The following is a 19,877-nucleotide window of genomic DNA, read 5'->3' on the forward strand; positions in this document are numbered from 1 at the left end:
TCTGCTGAATGTGAGCAAGTTTTAAACATCAACTTTAATCTCTAACTGCTTTATGAAGTAGGTGGCAAGGTGGTACACATTTTACACAGGAAAAAGTCAGGTCCAGAGAGGTAACTTCTGGCCCAGAGTCACCCAGCTGCAAAGTGCCCCCACAGAGATCCAGACAGGCCAGCTGTCCTCCAGAACCAGCCCTGCCCACTGCTCTACCTCCTCTGGCCACGAGGAGGTAGGAGCAGATTTCCCAGCCAAGGAGAAAAAGCCTGGGGCTGGACCTGGCTAAGTATGTAGCCTTGATGTACACCGCACCTCCCTGCAGTCCCCATGTGCAGTCCCCATCGGTAAGGTGTGGGCGGGGCTTGTTGGAGTAGTGCCTTGGGGCTTCTGCCGGTGATGCCTCTAGGAGTGACGTGGCCATCGTGGTGAAATGCCATCTGGCTGAAAGCAGTCCATGTCCCACAGCATCCGGTTATGTGTGCGGGACATGGGAACACGTCGGACTGCCCGCCCAGTGAGCGCTCACTTCTGGGCGCGTTTCCGTTCACTCATCTTGTCCGGGAGAGTCCCAGGCTGTCTCCGGGGGTGACCTGACATGGGTCCCCTGCCATCTTAGATGTGAACATAGTCACTTTGGAGATGACTCTGACAGCCACTTTCCCAGCTGGGGGAACAGGCTGTTTCTCCCCCACCACCACCACCACCCCTCCCCCCCAGTTCCCGCCCAGTCATGCTGGGAGGCCATGATCACCTGAGAAGCAGTTGAGCCACAGGCTCTTTTCAAATGGTTCTCTCGAGAAAATGTCCAGTTTGTTTAGAAGGTTAGAAAAGCAGTTGCTTGGGACTTGGGATGCATTTTCTCAGGGCAACAGTTAGCGTGTGACAGCCCCCAGCTAAGGAGGCAGACCCAGGCTGTGAGCTGTTGTCCTGGTGTGCACAGGCACCTGAGAACTGGCCCACACACTGCTGCTGACTTCAAGGGCTTTACAGACTCATAGGGGAAGCAGAAAGGACAGGGACGAAACCCCAAGGGGGGAAGCTACCTGCACTGAGGGGCGGGGCAGCGGAAGAAACAGGAAACAGGCCCTCACTCCTGGCTCTTGCAGGGAGGAGAGTTTCTTTATGAATTAGAAAGCCTGGTTACCCCATTCTTGGGGGTAGGGGCAGTCAGAGTGTGTGTGTGTGTGTGTGAGAGAGAGAGAGAGAGAGAGAGAGAGAGAGCGCGCGCGAGGGGGGGGGTGTTCTCATTTGTTAATTTGTTTACCCCTTAATCCACCCATCCGTTTGTTCAACAGTTATTAAGCACCTACTATGTGCAGATATTCTGCTAGTGCTGGATGGCATGTGTGCAGAGCATTTGGTAAGTCGTTTGCCAAATGTTTGTGATTAAAAGTTTCTTTAGGTGAAAGGAGACATTAAGATGCAGTTTTTAAGCAGAGCCTTTTTGATGTGCTGTGCTTTTGCAATGTGTTGAACTTCATGTCTCATGGAAGAAATGAGGTCAGCTGTCATACCGAGTTGAAAACTTGCCTAAGGAAAATGGTTACGGTATTTAGAAGGAAACTGAAATCTCTTCCCATGCATGGAAAGGGTGGGTGGTTATTGGTGGGGGTGGGGTGGGCCTGAGTTGAAATTGGGTGTTTTACCAGCTGTTGTGTTCCAGTGGCCCCCTCTGGTGCGGTGGGACTTCGGGCCCTTGATCTTTTCCGGTTGGTGTTTGCAGTTTGACTGGAGGAGAGCGGGGCGGTGCAGTGTGAGGGATGGGCGGCTGGCAGCGGTCCTCGCGTGCTGCTCTCCCGCCCATCACTGGAGGAGTGGACTGGACCTGTGCTGCTACTTGCTTTTCCGAGTTCGGAATCAGAGGCCGTGGTTTCTAAGTTGTAGATCAAAAGATGAGACCTTGGAGTGCACGCAGAGGTTTGGATTGGGCTTCATTCGTGTTGATGCTGTCAGGATGATTTCTCTCTCCCTGGGGACCAGCTGGGCTGGTGCCAGGAAGGCCAGGGCACCCGGGAGCTGTGACAGCACACCAAGCACAGGCATGCGTGTCACATGCATCCCGGCCTGTTCAGTGCCTCTTACACTCGGTCTCTGGGTCCTGTGGGTCTTTGGGGAAATACTGTTCTTAAGTTTTACTCTAATTCTATAATTAGCTCAAATATTATACCGCCAACCCCAATAGAATGGCATTCCCTTTGGTTGTTTGCTGGTGGCTGAATTGATTGAAAGCAGAAGTCTGCCATCCGAGCTAATACAGTTTCATAGTCTAAGATGATACAAATGTTGACAATACATATTTACCAAAGGTTTTCTCAGGGCCAGGCAGGCAGCATGCTAAGCCCTTCATACACATTTTCTTTTGTTTGATTATCATAATAGGAGGTGAGGCTGGAATTATGCCCATTTAACAGATGAGAAAACTGAGACTGCTATGCTCAGTTGGTAAAACCAGTGGCAGATGCCGAAACTGATTTGGCTCAGTGGATAGAGCATCGGTCTGCGGACTGAAGGGTCCCAGGTTTGATTCCGGTCAGGGACATGTACCTTGATTGCGGGCACATCCGGGGTGGGGGGTATGCAGGAGGCAGCTGATTGATGTTTATCTGTCATCGATGTTTCTAACTCTCTATCCCTCTCCCTTCCTCTCTGTAAAATATCAATAAAATATATTAAAACAAACAAACAAACCAGTGGCAGAGCTGGGATTTGAACCAGATGGTTGGCCTCTGGGCTTACTCACTGTGCGCTCCAGGGAATTCTTTAAGAGCTATTCTCACCATAAACTCTGATATTGAAATCAATGAAATCTCTCCATCTACTTTGACATTGTCTCCCCCCCCCCCCCAAAAGGGATATGATTTCATGCCCTTTTTTTATTCCAAAAAACCTGTTCAAAATATAGGGATGCAGTACTTCCTCCAGAAAAATGATGTCCAAACTGGAGTGGAAGATTAGAGCTTGAGATTACAAACTCTTCGCTGAGTTTGTCCTCTGTGGTCTCCTCTTCTCTGGAAACGGGTGTAGCTCGCACGTTGGTGTTTGTTTGTTTTCCCTTGGAAACAGCACAATGAATCAGTCTGCCTTCTCTGACGGAACTCCCTTGTGATGCTCACTGGCCGGTGACATCTGGGCGGTGACAACCTTAAACAGAAGGCGTCAGTGACCTTAGGCTCTGGGACCTGTTTCTCCCAGCGTCACTCCCGGAACCTGCCCGTTTTTAACTTTCATCTTTTTGATCACCTGAGGCCCCACTCCAGAAGAGCGGCATTGAAAGTGTTTGGAAACACAGTTCATTCCCTAAGGCGGCTGCTGAGCCATGAGTAACAGTGTCGAAGCCAGGCCAAAGAAAGAGCTGCTTAATATAGCCCATTACTGAGACCGATGGGAGCGACGCGCCCTTTCTTCTGGTTTCCCCCTGGAAGCAGAGGGGCTGGGAAGGCAGGAAGCAGGGACCTTTCAGAACGAAATTCCGGGTTTCTTGTGAGGGTTGAGATGTCGCAGAGATGAATCAGTCCGCTCTCAGCTGCTGACTCGGTGCTGCTGGTGTTCAGCAGAGACATCTGGGCCTGAAGGCTCTGTGGTCTGGCGTTAGGATGGGCAATGCTGTGGGGAAGCAGAGGCCGCTGCACCAAGGCCAGCTGTGTCCCTGGAAGCCAGGTAAGCAGCCCGGGCTCCGGCTCCAGGGAGAAGGAAGGTGGCGGCCTTTGGTGGGAATATTTTGACCCAAAATCAGAGCTAACCTCCTGGGGAAGTACCTACAGGTCAGAGAGGTTGAGGAAAATTAACAGCTATTTCTAAGGAATAAAATGGCTCTGTCTCAATGCGATCACATGGCGCAGTGTAGCACCTGTCTGTTGGTTAAACACTTTTAGATGAAAAAAACAGACCATGTAAATATGTTTACATTCAGGAGTTTGACTCTTTTGTGAGTTTGCTGTAGAGAATGTTACCGGTATTAATAGCTTTTAAATATATAGACCCTCTCTTCTAAGGGTTCAAAGTACCTTCTGTGAAAGAATCTCATTTATCCAGCCGGCCACCCACGATGTGGGTCAGCGGCATCTAGTGACACCTCCTCTTTGTCTCTGAGGACTGTGCTTCGTTAGTTCTGAGGTGGAGGGAGCCAGCGGGACACAGAGCAACACTTGGTGCCCCTGGAGCTGCGGGCCGTGCAGCGTGTCCCGGGCAGCCCCGTGTCCCGTGCAGCGCTGCCCATTTCCCCTTTGTCAGTCCAGCAGACAGCAGCAGTGGGCAGACCCAGCAGCGTGCCAAACTGTCAGAATGGTTCCCTCAGGACTCCAAGCCCTGGCTCTCTTACCTCCGCATGACACACAACAAAAACAGAAAACCCAGAGCTAGCACTTGACCTGCAGCAAGACAGTTTGCTGCTACTGTGTGGATGTGTGCTGATGTAGGGAAAATAAACTGAAGAAAATGATGGGTTTGTAAATAGAGGTCTTCTGAGGTCAGAGTATGGGTAATTTTTTTAAGGGAAAAATAGATGGGAGGCTAATTGATAAGTTTCAGCCCCTCTGACTTCTCTCTCATTGGCCATTCTTTGTCCAGCCAGGTAGTATGCTGACAGAGGTATTTTTATTTTTATTTTTTATTTTATTGATTTTTTACAGAGAGGAAGAGCGAGGGATAGAGAGTTAGAAACATCGATGAAGAGAGAATCATTGACCATCTGCCTCTTGTACACCCCTACTGGGGATGTGCCCACAACCAAGGTACATGCCCTTGACCGGAATCGAACCTGGGACCTTTCATTCCGAAAGCCGACGCTCTACCACTGAGCCAAACCGGTTTTGGCAACAGAGGTATTTTTAGTGGCCCTTGATCAGACCCTTCCTTGTTTGGCTAGAACAGTGAGAACACACTGGGGCAAGTTCAGGAACTTTGAATGTGAACTGGGTAGTAGATGGTGCTGATTTAATGATACACAATAACGGTGATGAGTTATGTAGGAGAATGTTCTTTTCTGCATAGTCATGCTGAAGTATTTAAGAGTGAAGGGTTATGCTGTCTGTAATTGTATTCTAAAATGATTCAGGCCAGTGAATGAATACATATATACACACATACTTACAGATAAGCAACATGGGATAAATTTAGCAAGTGTTAGAATTCAGGTTAATGAATCTATGAAGTTGGTTATATATTTTTTAATGTATTTTACTTTAAAACAAAAAACAAAAACCAGTGGCTGGCTAGGACAGCATAGCAGCATCCTTCAGGAAAAGGGTCCTGGTCACGGAGGTGGTGTGGATGCTTCATCAGGACCACGTGGGCTGGCGCTCTGGCTGCAGGAACAGCACTGGCCCTGATCCAGTTGCACCAGAGCACCACTTTGTCACGGGAGTATGATATACTTACTTACTTTTAGATTACCTCTGGTTTTCCTCAGAAAAATGTCTAGGAGTTCAAACATCTTAAAATTTCCGTTGCAGAAGATGGAGTTACAGACAGAATTAAAGAAAGCTTTATGTTTTTTGTTGTTACGATGTTTAGTTGCATTCATTAACTTTAATGAGAGCAGCTGGAGGGCCGCTGTTGATAGTGGCGATTTCAGGCTCCAAGTGACTGGGGGGTCAGAAGAGCGGCTGCTGCCCCTGACTCCTCAGTCTTCGTGGCCCCGATGCCAGGCGCGTGCCTCTGCCAGTGTCGGGTTTGTTTGCGCAGGTCAGACTCTGGGATGGCACTTTGTCTCCCAGCCAAAGTCCATCCCTGCCAGGGACCCACAAACAGGGGTGTGTCCGTCAAAGTTTATCTGTTTGTAATCGTCTCTAAGGGTTGTTTATGTTTTAGAAATTGGATTTTAAAGCAATGTTTGGAAGCCAGATTTAATCCTAGGCACCACCCTAACCCTGGCTCTGACCCTGAGTACATTTCTTCCTCCGTCTACACCCCACGAGATTGTGAATCTCAGCGGATGGCTGACAGCCCCAGGGCCTGCAGCATGGCGGCAGCCTGCTTCAGGGGCAAGTGGACGGCGAGCTGAGCACGTCCTCCTTGCATTTGCTCCGGGAAGCTGGCCGCCAGGCTGCCCTGACTTCTGCCCAGTGGCCCTATGACTCATTGACCCAGACGCCTCAGAAGACACACTCTCTCAATCTCTCTCTCTCTCAGAGATAATTTGAAAGTTGCTTACAGTGGTCATTTTGTCTTTGGGGACTACAACAAAGGCAGAGAAGTTTCTGGGAATTAAAAATTGCAGCAGTAATTGCGAATTGAATTGTTATCTCCTTCAGAAATCCCAGCAGCTCTGGGCCATACCAGCCTGTTACTAAATAGAAATGCTGAATGATTTGCATGTTTGTACACAGTTGGGTGTGAGCTAACCAAATTAACACCCCCGTGAAGAGCTGACTATGCAAAGTGCCTTTCCAGGCGGAGCTGACGGGTCTGCAGGAGCTTGGCGGGGAGACGTGGGGGAGGGTGGGGTGGACTGTCAGAGGCAAGATTTGAAGGATTTCCACGCGCTCCTGGGACCTGGTGCTATCGGGGCCGTTTTACGCTGGGTTGGGTTCCAGTCGGCAGCGGTGTTGAGACTTGCCTCTGCAGGCTGGGTGGTGAGGAAGCCTCTGGGGCTGCTGGGCGCTGTGTGCCAGGTAATTAATACGAAGGCTTTTCTGGCCCAAGCTGAAGTGCCCCCTCCCCCCCACCAGCCCCAACCTAGTTTCTGGTCTTCATCCATTGCCATGGGCCGCGGCGGTGTCTGTATCCACCTCAGGCCGCACTCCAGAGCGTGCACGGCTGGTTGCTGCCCTCCGGCCGCCTGGCTCAGTGCCTTCCAACCGCGTCCCGGTCTCTGCATAAGATTAATAAGAACACATCCCTCCAAGCACCCTTGCAAGAATTAAATGAGATCATTCGTGTAAAGGGGTCATAGCCTTTAACATTCAGTAAGCGCTCTGTGATTAATGGTAACTCGTAGCATGCATCCCAACTAGCAGTGTGCATTTCATTAACTCTGCTTCCTCCCTCAGTTGAAGGGAACACATGCCAGATGATCTCAGAGGTGTCTTTGCAGCCGGTGAATCAGTGCCAGCAGCTGTGGCCCTGCCGCTCGTATCTGTGTGCGCCCCAGGTGTCAGGACCTGCAGAAGGCGTCATTCTGTTGAGCACCATGGTCACGGGGGTTTTTACAGTGAATTTCTTTGAAAACGGTTATTACAGGATCAGACATAATGGAGCTGTTCCTAGTGAGCTAAAATGTTAAACTAACCAGGACGATCCACGTTCCCATTCTGAGTACAGAGGTGTGAATGTTGTTTTCCCCACAATTACATAGGGGCGGAGCATCGCCTCTGGAGCCCGGCTGGCCATGGTGGAGTCCTTGCTCCTCTGTGTTCTGATTGGCTCGTTTCGGGCAGGTTACTTCACTTCTGGGCCTTAGTCTCCTCATCTGCATACAGTATCTCATGGGGTGGCATCAAGTGCTTAAAACAGTGCCTGGCACGAAGTAAGTGCTCAGTAAGTGTTTGTTATTGTTGGTGCTCTTAGGTTAAATACAGAGAAATTGCATTTTATTTTAGTTGTAAAAATGTGCCGAAACCAGTTTGGCTCAGCGGTAGAGCGTCCGTCTGCGGACTGAAGGGTCCCGGGTTCGATTCCGGTCAAGGGCATATACCTTGGTTGCAGGCACATCCCCAGTAGGGGGTATGCAAGAGGCAGCTAGTCGATGTTTCTCTCTCATCGACGTTTCTAGCTCTCTATCTCTCTCCCTTCCTCTCTGTAAAAAAAGCATTAAAATATATATTTTTAAAAATGTTACATGAAAGAAATATTTTGAAAATATGGAGAAAATGCAAAGAAGAAAATGCATGTTGAGTGTCTGAATCTAAAGAACCTAAAAAGGAGTGAGCAGAAGATTAGCTTGGGTGTGCACCGTCTCCAGAGCATTGCACATGTATGCATATTTCATGTTGCTGTATCATGTGCAAATTGTTTCTTTGATTCCGTGCCTCTGTGTGGTCTTCATAGCTACTGTGAAGACTGTGACAACCCTCATGCTGGTGTTCCATGCGTATTAAGTCACTCACCTGCTGCTGGCTATTGGATCTATTTCCCCTGTTTGCTGTTGTAGGGAAGGTAACAATGCACAGCTTTATTCATATACTAGAGGCCTGATTTACGTAGGCTCGGCTTCATCCGGAAGATCATCCAGAAGGATGTCCGGAAGGTCGTTTGGCTGTCGGTCTAATTAGCTTATTACGCTTTTATTATTATAGATATTTGTGATTCCACTGGATGATCCCTTAGGATAGTGGTCGGCAAAGTCATTAGTCAACAGCCACATATCAACAGTACAACGATTGAAATTTCTTTTGAGAACCAAATTTTTTAAACTTAAACTTCTAACGCCACTTCTTCAAAATAGACTCGCCCAGGCCGTGGTATTTTGTGGAAGAGCCACACTCAAGAAGCCAAAGAGCCACATGTAGCTCGCAAGCCTCGGTTTGCCGACCACTGCCTTAGGACAAGTTCCCAGGACATTTTCATGAGTGATGGTTAAACTGTTAGTCATAATCACATAGGCGTTAAGTATTATCATTTTGAGAGCTTGTTTGGAGGTTCTAGCAGGGGAGCGCAGCTACTCGTATACCCTTGACCGAAGACCGGTCCTCTCCTCTTGGGGGAAAGTCGTCCTCTTCGACCGAGCGCGCAGCTTCGGGAGGGACGCACATGGATCGGTGAGGGAGGAGGGGGACACCCGCCTAGCCAGCCAGATCAGCCGAATCAACCCTGGCGATCAATGGGGTGACAGATGTCGCAGCCAGATCGCCCTCACATCCAGTATTATCATTTTGAAATTGTTTCTCTTGTGACACTTAAACTGTAGTTATTAATTCTATAATGGTGAGTTACTTGATGGCATGGGGCTCAGAGAAAGGGTATGGGAAGTTCAAACGCCATTATCAGTGCTAGGAATCTATTTTTGTTTCAGAATCCCCCCCACACACACACACACACAGTCCTTTGCATTGGACTTGGTTCAGTCTCATTCAAGTGCCATGTTTCATAGAAAAGAGGTTGAGACTTCACTTGAGGATACCATTAACCATCACAACTTCTGTCTTCTGCCTCCCAGGGAGCAGTGATTATTAAGTACTTAAATTTTCTCACATGAGGGGGACAGTGAGCGCAGATGTGTCATTGGCACTGTTAGTGTGATGCTTACGGTAGCAGTGTGACTAATGACCCACCGTGACTAATGACCTCACTCTTCCTCTTCGATGCTTCTCTTGAGGGTTGGTTCCTTACCATTTTCCCCAGCTTCTGTACAGGATGGGGGCACCAATCAGCTGTTATTAAAATAGATATCCTGCTACTAAACAGCTTCAGAGGGTGAGTTAAACAGACAAGTGCAGAGCACCAGGGTGTTAGCATAAATGCCATGAACAAAGACGATGTCTGCGCCTCATCCTTGGTGTGGTTCGAGGCCATGTTTGGAAGTGACCATAAACAGGGTTCGGGGTAAGAGTGGTGTTCAAAGGAAGGTTATGTGACATGCTGACGGAATCATAGTCTTGAGCTAGAGAGGTTCTAAAATGGTTCCTTAGCTTTACCAGTGAAGAAAGTGAGGCTTAGAGAAGTAAAGCCACTTTTCTGAAGTCCTGCTACTGGTGCCTCCTGTGGCAGGACAGTAGAATAGCAGTGGTTCATAAGGTATGTAACATGGCACTGGGCTCAGTTGGTTGAGCGTTGTCCCATGCGCCAAAAGGTCACTGGTTTGATTCCTGGTCAGGGCACAACCCCAGGATTCTAGTTTTGATCCCTAGTTGGGGTGTATGTGGGAGGCAACCGGTTGATGTTTCTCTTTCATATCAGTGTTCCTCTCTCTCTCCCCCCTTCTCTCTCCTAAAATCAATAAAAACATTTTTAAAATGAGGTATGTAATATTAATACAAAACATGCAGCATATTGTGTATGTTATAGTTATATATTTTGTAGTTCTATATTTGCATTATAGAATATAATATGTTTAGTACACTATATACATATTTTATATATAGCTATCATATACATAGAATATAATGACACAATAACATGTAATAGTTATACAGTTCTAATAGATTGGTCTATAATACTGCAATATGACGGGAGCTCACTGTATGCCAGGCGTGGTGCTAAGAGATCTGTACCTTGAGGGCTTCCATAGTCGGTGTATTTGTTAAGTGAAAGATCAGATGTAGGAAATGGAAACCATAAATGTGAAGGAATTTTTCTCATGAGAAGTGTGGGTGTTGTTTTGGGTGTGGGTGAGAAAAGGGAAGGAAATGTCACTTTGTCATCAGATATTTCCAAATTTAGAACAATATCTGTGCCTCACCGTTGGCTTTAGGATATGCTTTACCCTGGGAACATGCATAAAACACGTTTCCAAGTTTGGCTGTTTCTTTTCCAGCTGCACAGAGGGTGTCACATTATTTAAGATAATAACAATGGCCAGTGGTCACTTGATAATTACCTTTTGTCGATTGCTTTTAGGGCACTTGATTTCGGAAATACCCAGATGACTGTTTCTGGGGTCCTTGTGGGCCACAGTTGAGGAATTTGCCCAGGATGGTTTATCTGTGTGAGTGGGTGAACTTCTTAAAGGGCCAGCCAGTGAATACTAGGCTTTGCAGGACCAAGAGGCAAAATGAAGACTATCATGTAGGTACTTGTAAAACCAGCTAAAATGAATCCACTTAAAAATGTGAAAACCATTCTTTGCCTGCCCGGCTATAAACAAGCAGCCTGCACAAACTGCCAGGAGGCTGGAGGCTTTTAGGCCGTGGGCGGAGGTTTCCAGCCCCGCTCTAGAGGTCTTAGTTCAGGAGCTTCTGCTGTCATTACTCTGGAACTCAGAAGCACGGCACTCATCAGCTACCAAAATCTCTTCACATTTTCAGGCCAGAGGAGGACTTGAATATCGTCATCCAGCTGCCTCCTTTTTGTCATTGGGGTTGCTTAGCTGAGCCTTCTGGTTTCTAGCCTACCACATGCCCATTTGGTCTTTGTCTAAAAGCATAGTTCTTATCAGTGCACTAGACGCCTTGTGCACGAAATTCGTGCGAGGGTACGTCCCCAGGCAGTCAGACATAAGAATCAGGCGTTCAGAGAAGCCAGGTTTTTTGAGTCGTTGACACGTGAGGCTGGATGAGATCACAGAGGAAGTGAGTTAGAGAACAGAAGGGGCCGAGCCCGAGCCCAGGGCACTGCCGCATGAGGAGATGGAGATGTGAGCGGCCCTCCCGTGAGGTAGGAGGGAAAGCAGGAGACGGTGGCCTAGGAGGCAAGTGCAGAAAGTTAGGAGCAGAAGGCAGCGAAGGTGACAGTGATGCTGACCTGAGCCAAGGCACACGGGGACTGAGCCTTGACCATGGGATTGAGTCTCTGAGGAGCTTTGCTGCAAGAGGGAGCAGCGACGAGGAGGTGGTGGTTACAGGCAGTGGCTCAGGGAAGCCTGTTTAAAAGGGAGGAGTATGGCGTGATTGGGTGCTGCTGGGAATGATGCAGGAGAAAAGGAAACGCTGATGGCTGAGAATGACCAGACAGGAGGAAAGCGGTAATTACAATAGCTGCTTGTCATTGAGTAGCTCTCCCGTCAGTGACACTGTGAACAAATCACCCCAGTGTTTGGTGACTTAGAACAACAGCTATTTAGTTCGTGCTTCTGCGGTGGCAGTTTATGCTGGGGTCCCTCGTGCCTGTGCTCAGCTGCTGGAGGGCTCATCTCTGTGCCAGCAGTGTGCCCTGGGCCCTGGCTTCTGGGATCTGACAGCCCAGCCCTGGAGTTTGGTGCAAGAGCCCCATCCTGGCCAGGTCAGAGCCCGTGGGCAGCTGCCTCCGTTGGCTCCCGGGGAAAGCAGCTGGAGAGATGGGCTGTGTGGTGCTGATGTCACAGTCTCAGAAAAGACCATGCCTGGTTGGCGAGCAGAGACCGCCGTGAGGATATCTTTCAGAGCTGTCTGTGTAGAGGGAGCAGGAAGTGAGGGAGCTCCTGGGCTCCTTTGCTGTAAGGAGCCCAGGAGCCTTGTCCTTCCTTAAAGTCCCCAGCTCAGGGTCCCAGCGAGCTGGGAGGGAGGGGTTCTCTGACTGCTTGGAGGGTTGTAGCAGAAAAGAGCAGTCAAGGATGACTGCAGGTTTTGGCCTGACTTTCTAACTCTAAGGATGGAGTCGCCGTCAGCTCTGATGGGACGACTGTAGGGGCAGATCGAGAGTTCAATTCCAAGAGCCTGTTATGTTCTTGTGGAAATGCCAGCGGACAGCCGGAGGTTAATTTATTACAGGCCATGGACTTAGGGTCCTTAGCTTCATTCTCTCCTATAACCCTCCTTAGTTGAGAAAGGCAGAAACCGAATTAGCCTCCAGGTGCACACCTAATTACACTCATGTAGATATGTGAAAGGTCAGAGCTGTGATGGAGGGGTGAAGCAGAAGGAGCGAGCATGTTCTAGACTGTCTGGTGGCGACTGCACTTGGGCTTGAGGGTGGCTGGCACTCTGTGGATGCCTGGTTGTGTGGTGGAGCTGCATTTATGTGGGCACAGGGGTGGGTTGAATAAAAGTGGACGGCAGCAGTTGTGTATGCTCAGAATTAACCTTGAAAACCCTTATTGGAGACCAACAAGTCCCTTCTCCGTCCAGATTGAACAGAATGCTGTTTCTTTTTTTCTTTTTTTTTAAAATATATTTTATTGATTTTGTACAGAGAGGAAGGGAGAGAGATAGAGAGTTAGAAACATCGATGAGAGAGAGTCATCGATCAGCTGCCTCTTGCACACCCCCTACTGGGGATATGTCCACAACCAAGGTACATGCCCTTGACCGGAATCGAACCCGGGACCTTTCATTCCCCAAGCCGATGCTCTATCCATTGAGCCAAACCGGTTTTGGCCAGAATGCTGTTTCTTAAGCAGCGTCTGCCAGCCACCCGAGGTCAGTTCCACTCGGCTCCTTGTGTTCGGACATAAAGTTTTATTTAAACCAGCCTTGCCCATCATGTACACACCGGCTCTCCCGCTTCCCCGCTGTGGGCAGAGGTGAGCAGTTTAGCAGAGCGGACCCACAGAGCTGCAAGTACTGACTCTTCCCTTTAAAGAAAAAGCTCGCTGACCCTGCTTCAGAGGAAGCACAGAGACTAGCTGTCTATTTAGGCTCCGTGTTGTAAAGAGAAAACTGTTACCTTTAAACAGTAGAATCTTGTTATTGAAGTGAGACATTCACACCACGGAGGCAGGAGAGAGCTGAGGAGGTGGCATCGCACCTCTGCTGCCTCCTTTCACCTGGGCCGTCTGCTCCTGAAGGGACAGGGACAGCGATTTGCCTAGAATAGCCGTCCTTCCTCTCCCTTCCTCCTCCTCTGTCTGCTGGTCCCTGGCCCTAATCGAATCCATCAGGTTCATGAAGTCTGGCATGTGCTCTGACTTCCGTCGTCGGCTGATGACTTACCATGCGGACAGCTTTTCACCACTGAAAGCCAGTGATGTTGTAGTGGTTTCAGCAGAGAAAAGTGCCCAGAACAACATTTGACAGCATTTGAGCATCTTGAACCCAGAACACCATCTTGCCGCTCTCTACGCTGACATTGTACCTGGTGATGCGGTCTCAGGAAACCACTGTCCATATGTTCAATCGGTATTGTTCACCAGGATGTCCGGGGAGTTTCCTTTTATTTGCAAGAACTGTAAATTTGGTTTGATTTGATAGTTGTGTAGGAGCTGTGAGCATGTGGCCGGCAGACTGTCAGCTGGCCTCCTGGCTGCTGTCTCCTGGTGTTCACACCTTGGTCTGGCCCTTGAGTGTGGACAGGCCCTTGACTCACTGCTGACCAGTAGAACATGGCAGAGGTGGTCACTCCCTCAGACCTGCTTGGGAGTTGTTCCATAAGACTGTCTCTCGCTATCTTCAGAGAAGTAAGAGGCCACAGGCGGCCTCCAGCCTGCAGTCAGCAACGTGCCAGGGCCCTTCACCTCATAGCTGCAAGGACATGAATTCTGCCAGCAGCGAGGGAGCTTGGCCACGGCCTCCCCTGGTCAAGCCTCCACACGCGACCTCAGCCCTGCCAGCGCCTTGGTGCAGCTCCTTGGAGCTGAGCCTGGAGCCTGACCCGCAGGGACTGCAAGAATAAAAGTGCAGTGTTTGTTAGCCAGCAGCAGAAAACCAACCTGATCGCGGGAGGCGACACCAGTTTCACTGGTTCACAGTTACCATTGTAAAGTCCACGCTGCCCTGGGCATCTGCAGGAGGGTTTTTTAGCCGGGCTGGCGTGGCTCAGTTGGTGCAGCATGGAGGCCTGCGGTGAACAAGAGCGCCATCGCCATCACCACCACACGAGGCCGGCACGATGGGGAACTCCTCACTGACAGCTGGGCATGCGGGCCAGGCGGGAAGTGTGGGTCTGTCTGTGCCCTCTGCCTTGTTTTGTCCCGCTGCTGTCCTAGAGCTTAGCCAGTTCTCATTAAAGCTGAGGAATGGTAACAGCAGACCTCGTGGCTCTTTGCTGCCCGATTGATTCTCTGGGGGGGAGTGGGCGGCCGGGCTCCTCCCCTCCCTCAGTGTGCAGGCTGGCCTCCAGGCATTTCTTCTGCACCCTCCGCCCTGCGAGTTCCAGATGCCGACGGTCCCCATGGACAGGGATGTGTGTCAGACCTTAGTCATCAGTGCTTTACCACATTGAATTCAGACTCAGAACTCAATGTTGACGTGACTGACATCTCATTTCTGCCAAAAATGGGTGGGGGAAAACCGTATTTCCTTTAAGTGCTTTCTTTAAAAAAAAAATATTTTTAGTGATTTCAGTGGGGAAGGGGGGAGAGAGAGAAACATCAATGGTAAGAGAGAATCATGGATTGGCTCCATTAAGCTCTTTAAGGATTATTTCTGTGTTACGTTGGAGCTCCTGAAAAGAACACACCAGGCTATATTAATAGCTTAGATTCCCTAAGAAGTGCCTTCACTGATACAAAGTTATTGGGCTATTGTTTTTTTAAATAGAGAGCAGATATTAAATGGCTATTTGAAGAACGTTGTAGAGCTTGTAAAACTAAAATTGAAGACCCAATTCACAGTGTCATTTTACATCCTTCTTGAAATTCCTTCTGAAATGTGGCACCAGGAAAAGTTTCCCTTTTCTGATGAGTTCATGCATTTTCTTTGGATGGTCAGAATTAACCCATCTTGTTTACCTTTTTCCTTCGCTACTAGGAAACTTGGAACCAAATGATGCTAGCTGAGTTGCAGTAAATTTTGTGTTCCAAGCTCCTGATTCTGTTCTCTTTCAAACTGTTTTACTTGCAACGTTTTAGTGTTGCCTAAATAAATAACTACCACGGAGGGAAGATTTGCTTTGAAACTTTGCAAATCGGTTCTGTGGTTTGCTTTGACCCTGCTTCTGAGGAGCAGAGTGCGTGTGTTGGGTTCATGACTAGCTGTGTGTTTTAACGAATGTGGACGAGCTTGTTGACCTGTGCCCCGGTGTGAACTCTGCATTCTGCTTCTATTCACAGGGTCAGGCCTGTGATGTAATTTTGATTGAGGAGAATTTTGTTCTGACCTGGAGTGGGTCTGGGATCGGTGCGGACCCGCAGGTTAACGACAAGCCCTGGCCCCGTGGCAGATGGGTCACTCGTTTGCTTCCGGCCGCTAGCTTCTTGCTTTTTGTGTCCCCCCCCCCCCCCCCCCACACACACACACACACACTTCACTTGACAGAGGGGAGAGGAGGGCAGCTCTTCGCAGGACCCGTAGGTAGGGGAGGAAGCTAATTTTAGTTCTGCTTTTAATGTTATGGTACTTTGGTTACGTTTTTTCCTCTCAGGGTAGAGCATTTTAACTTTTGTTTTTGCTTTTGCATTTCCTGTGTAGACCTCCTGAAGCAAAATGGACTGCTAAAAATGTAACTTGGTGTTGACTTTGTGCCTGGAATAACATTCAAGACTTGTGAGCACCAAGTCACTAAAATAGTTTTAGGAGGAAAGAAATGTTGTCTGTTACTCTTTTACATTTTCCTCCTAGAAAATTTCCAGTTGATGTTCTGTGCCTACTTTAGTTGGAAAGACATAATCTTTTTTGTTCATCAATGAATACAGTAACATTGTGTTTGCTGGCACCGTGTACCTCTGCTTATATGCAGAATGCTTCACTTTTCAAAGCGCAGTCAATTTTGGAGTAAGATCCTGGTTAAAAAGGAAAGTTGCTGGCAAACATAGGTGTGCTGCTGCTCCTGTAAACACCAGGGAGCAGCTGTGTGCACATCCGTGTGATCAGAGCTTGCACACATGTGCCTGTCACAGTGCAGTAAACATCAGTGAGCAGCTGTGTGCACATCCGTGTGATCAGAGCTTGCACACATGTGCCTGTCACAGTGCAGTAAACACCAGTGAGCAGCTGTGTGCACATCCGTGTGATCAGAGCTTGCACACGTGTGCCTGTCACAGTGCAGTAAACACTAGTGAGCAGCTGTGTGCACACCTTGTGAACAGAGCTTGCACACATGTGCCTGTCACAGTGCAGTAAACACCAGGGAGCAGCTGTGTGCACATCCGTGTGATCAGAGCTTGCACACGTGTGCCTGTCACAGTGCAGTAAACACCAGTGAGCAGCTGTGTGCACAGCGTGTGATCAGAGCTTGCACACATGTGCCTGTCACAGTGCAGTAAACACCAGTGAGCAGCTGCGTGCACATCTGTGTGATCAGAGCTTGCACACATGTGCCTGTCAAAGTGGACTTGGGCTTGTTCCCCAGGTGACCCCAGTGCCTAGCACACAGCAAGCACTTGGCAGATATTTGTGGGATAAATGAAGTCTGTATATTAAGTCCTCCAGTTAATGTCATAGACAGGTTCTGTGAACCAACGTATAGTAAACCAGTTGTACACAGGCTAACAGAAGCCAACAAGAGTTAAATTCCTTGGCATCTCATCAACATTAGATGAACCTGCTGTATCCTGTTGTCTATAAATTGGCAAAGTGCTATGGTGGCCACATGCCCCAGTTTCTTTCTGGGCTTTAGTCCCAGGTGACTGACAACCTTGGGACTGGGGGCGGGGAGCAGGGGTGTTTAGTCACTCCTGCAGGAGGGTCCTGAACTGTAGTCCGTTTGTGACCGGACAACATCTGCACCATCAGAGGAAGCGGTTTGTTTGGAGGCAAGTAGAGTCCTCTCTTAATCTCCACTTGCATCCCCGAATCTTTCCACTGCCTTGGAGATGTTAGCACAGCTCTCAGGCCTCGTCTGCGCTGATGGGGGAGGCGGGACACTGCCTGCAGGGGAGGCGGCACCTGCGCGGGCCTTTCCGTGCCGTGTGGTAGGTTCAGGCTGGTGGGAAGAGCTCTCTTGATAGACCCCTGGAGCTCCCCTCTGTTACTCAGCCTTTCTTTCCCCTGGGTAAGAGGGTAGGGATCCCCGTGGGCAGCCAGGCTTGGGCAGACGCTGTCTGGTTGGGCAGAAAGAGGTTATTGTAGGCATTTCCCGCTCACACTTTTCTCTTTGACTTCCATCCATTCATTAAGGAAGACACTTGATGTCATGATTAAGAGAGTGAGCTTGTAGTCCAAATGAGCAGCTGAGTTCAGGCTGTTTCCCGATCGCTGTGTGACCTTAGACCTAGTTACTTTCTAGGAGCTTTAGTTTCTTCGTTGGTAAAATGGCCATTAAAGGAATGTCGGCCTGGCAGGGCGGGCATAATACGTGCTTAATAAACCAGGGCTGTTTGGAGGAGACTTTGGGTGGATAGGTTGGGTTACAGGTGATCCTTGACTAACACTGCCTTAAGTCCCTCTGTATTCTCACTTCCTGCGCTCCCTGATAGGCAGGGTAGGAGGGATAATTTTTTTGTCTGAACATCGAGACCACCGGCACGTTGGCAGTGAATCTCTGGTGAAAGGAAGATGGCTCCGGGTGGCTTCTCACCCTGCTGGCGCCATGTTTAGATTTCTGATGGACTCCATAGCAGTGACGAAAGCACCAGGGCCCCACGCACATCCCCACGGGAAATGCACTGCCCAGCACCCTCAAGAGCTGTGGGCTCCTGGTCCAGGAGCACCCGCCTCCCGGCCTGGCCTCGGTGGTACTACTTGGCTCTTACCACTCCCTGAGGCTACGTACTATACTGACCTCTGTCTGGTCTCCTGATTCACCACGGCCCTGCTGGCCCAGGCCTTCCCCGCATGCTCCTCCCTCTGCCAGGAACACCTTCCCTCAGTCCACACTCCATCGCCCTCCAGGAAGAAAACGAACATCTGGCCATCGGCAGTCAACTTTTGAGGCTTCTGCTGAAACCAGTTTCCTGCAGGGTTAAGCGTGGCCGCCCACCTTGGAAGATGGCTTTAAAGCATATCCCTCTCCGCTCCCTCTCCTCCCTTCCACTCCCTCCCCACTCCCCCAGCGTTTCCCGCACCTCCCCCTGAAAAATGGCGTCAGCCTGCCTCTGGAGAGAGCCAGACCAAGGTGCAAGCACTCACCACCCTCCCCAGATTTGGTTAAGAACGTTCTGGCCAACGCCCCTCTTCCGCAGCTGTCATCGCCCTTGTGATGGGGTGCAGCCCCGGCACCGAGGATTGGGCTCGGAAAGTCTGTGAGCCATGACACCTCAGTCAGCCGACTGCAGGCATCCGTCTTCTCTGGAGAGGACTGAGGGAAGGGATGGGGTCTCCTTTGGCACCTTCAGCCTGGAGCCTCTTGGGGACATTTATCTTTACCACCTGGACACCATCAAACAGTCACCACTTCTCTGAGCTCCTGCCATGCCCAGGCCAGCAGGATACATCAGGGCCACATGCTATGCGTGGCTACAGGCCTAGAAGGGACATCGGACAGGAGAGCAGGTTATTCCCTGACCAGGTGTGGAGCTCTAGATTTCCTGGTTCCTGGGGAGAGGCCCACAGTAGGGGTCGCTCATACTTTGGGGAGTTGGCCCTGGGCCCACCCCTCCAAGCCCCATGGCTGTGCTAACTCGGCCTGTTCTGGGCACAGCATTTACAAACCCGCTCCCCATCGGGTGGGGCTTATCCTGGGAATGTTCTGGCCTGGGATGAAAACTTCCCCTGCCGTCCGTCACCTGCCTGCCACCGTGTGCGGTGGCTCTGCGGGGCCTGCTCAGTCCCTCCCCGCTTCCCACCAGGTGTGCTGCTTCCCTGTCTGTCTGAGGGCTGCCGTCACCTGGAGGACCGGTTCCAGCCAGGTCCGGCCCCCACAGGGACCCGAGCGCTTGGTCCGTGCCGGGTGGGGAATGGCATGCTGACCGGCTCTGGTCATGTTGACCATGCGGTCCACTGCACAGCCCTCCCCTTCTCACACTGCCACTTGGGGAAGGAGGAACCCAGTATTGGGTCATGAAATCATTACAGGGGGCAAAAAGTGAAACCGAATTTGAATCTTCGATTTTTTAATATACTTTGTGTACTTGATTTTAATAGAAATCTATGTCTTACTGTGGTTTGTGGTTTTCGTAGTTCCGCCTCTGCCCTTAGATATGACCCTCCTGTTGGCGCATGATCCTGAGTTTCAGAGCAGGCAGGCTGCCCACCCAGCGCCCAGGGACTGGGGAAACGCCAGGCCCGCAGCAGCGCCTCCCTGCTGGTGAGGGAGACGCTCTGCAGCAGTTCACGTTGGTTGTAATAAGTTTCCTGAAACGGGATGTAGCCGTACTCCCTGCAGTGCCTTCTGCTGTTTCTGTTCTGCTCCCCGTTTCACCACAGAACTGACTGGGACCCGCTCGTGGACTGACTGGCAGGAGCTGCGGCAGAGGGCGTTGACGCCGTCTGCACACTGTGCACCAGTGCCGGCGCAGTCAGTCTCAGGGCTGCCTCTTCCCACCCAGCTCAGTCCTCCCTTTGCCTTGTCCACAGAGGCCCCTGCAAGGCTGGCTCCGCTCACAGCTCCAGGACTTC

General features: G+C 50.0%; 1 protein-coding gene across 9 annotated transcripts in view; it reads left to right on the plus strand.

Annotated features, from left to right (window-relative positions):
• The window catches only part of RAPGEF1 (Rap guanine nucleotide exchange factor 1), a 94,067-nt gene that overhangs the window by 14,439 nt on the left and 59,751 nt on the right, over positions 1-19,877 (plus strand). For 7 of the 9 annotated variants that reach the window (XM_084898635.1, XM_084898640.1, XM_084898642.1 and 4 more), the window contains exon 1: positions 11,194-11,314. The exons of 1 other annotated variant lie outside the window; for it this stretch is intronic. In XM_084898635.1, the coding sequence (XP_084754761.1) occupies positions 11,209-11,314 (106 nt within the window). In that variant the 5' untranslated portion in view covers positions 11,194-11,208. Of the gene's footprint in view, positions 1-3,529; positions 3,652-11,193; positions 11,315-19,877 lie in introns of those variants that run through there. One more of the 9 variants, XM_084898637.1, reaches the window with a different exon arrangement.

The sequence above is a fragment of the Pipistrellus hanaki genome (assembly GCF_964339955.1).
Source record: "Pipistrellus hanaki genome assembly, chromosome: 11".
Taxonomy (NCBI): domain Eukaryota; kingdom Metazoa; phylum Chordata; class Mammalia; order Chiroptera; family Vespertilionidae; genus Pipistrellus; species Pipistrellus hanaki.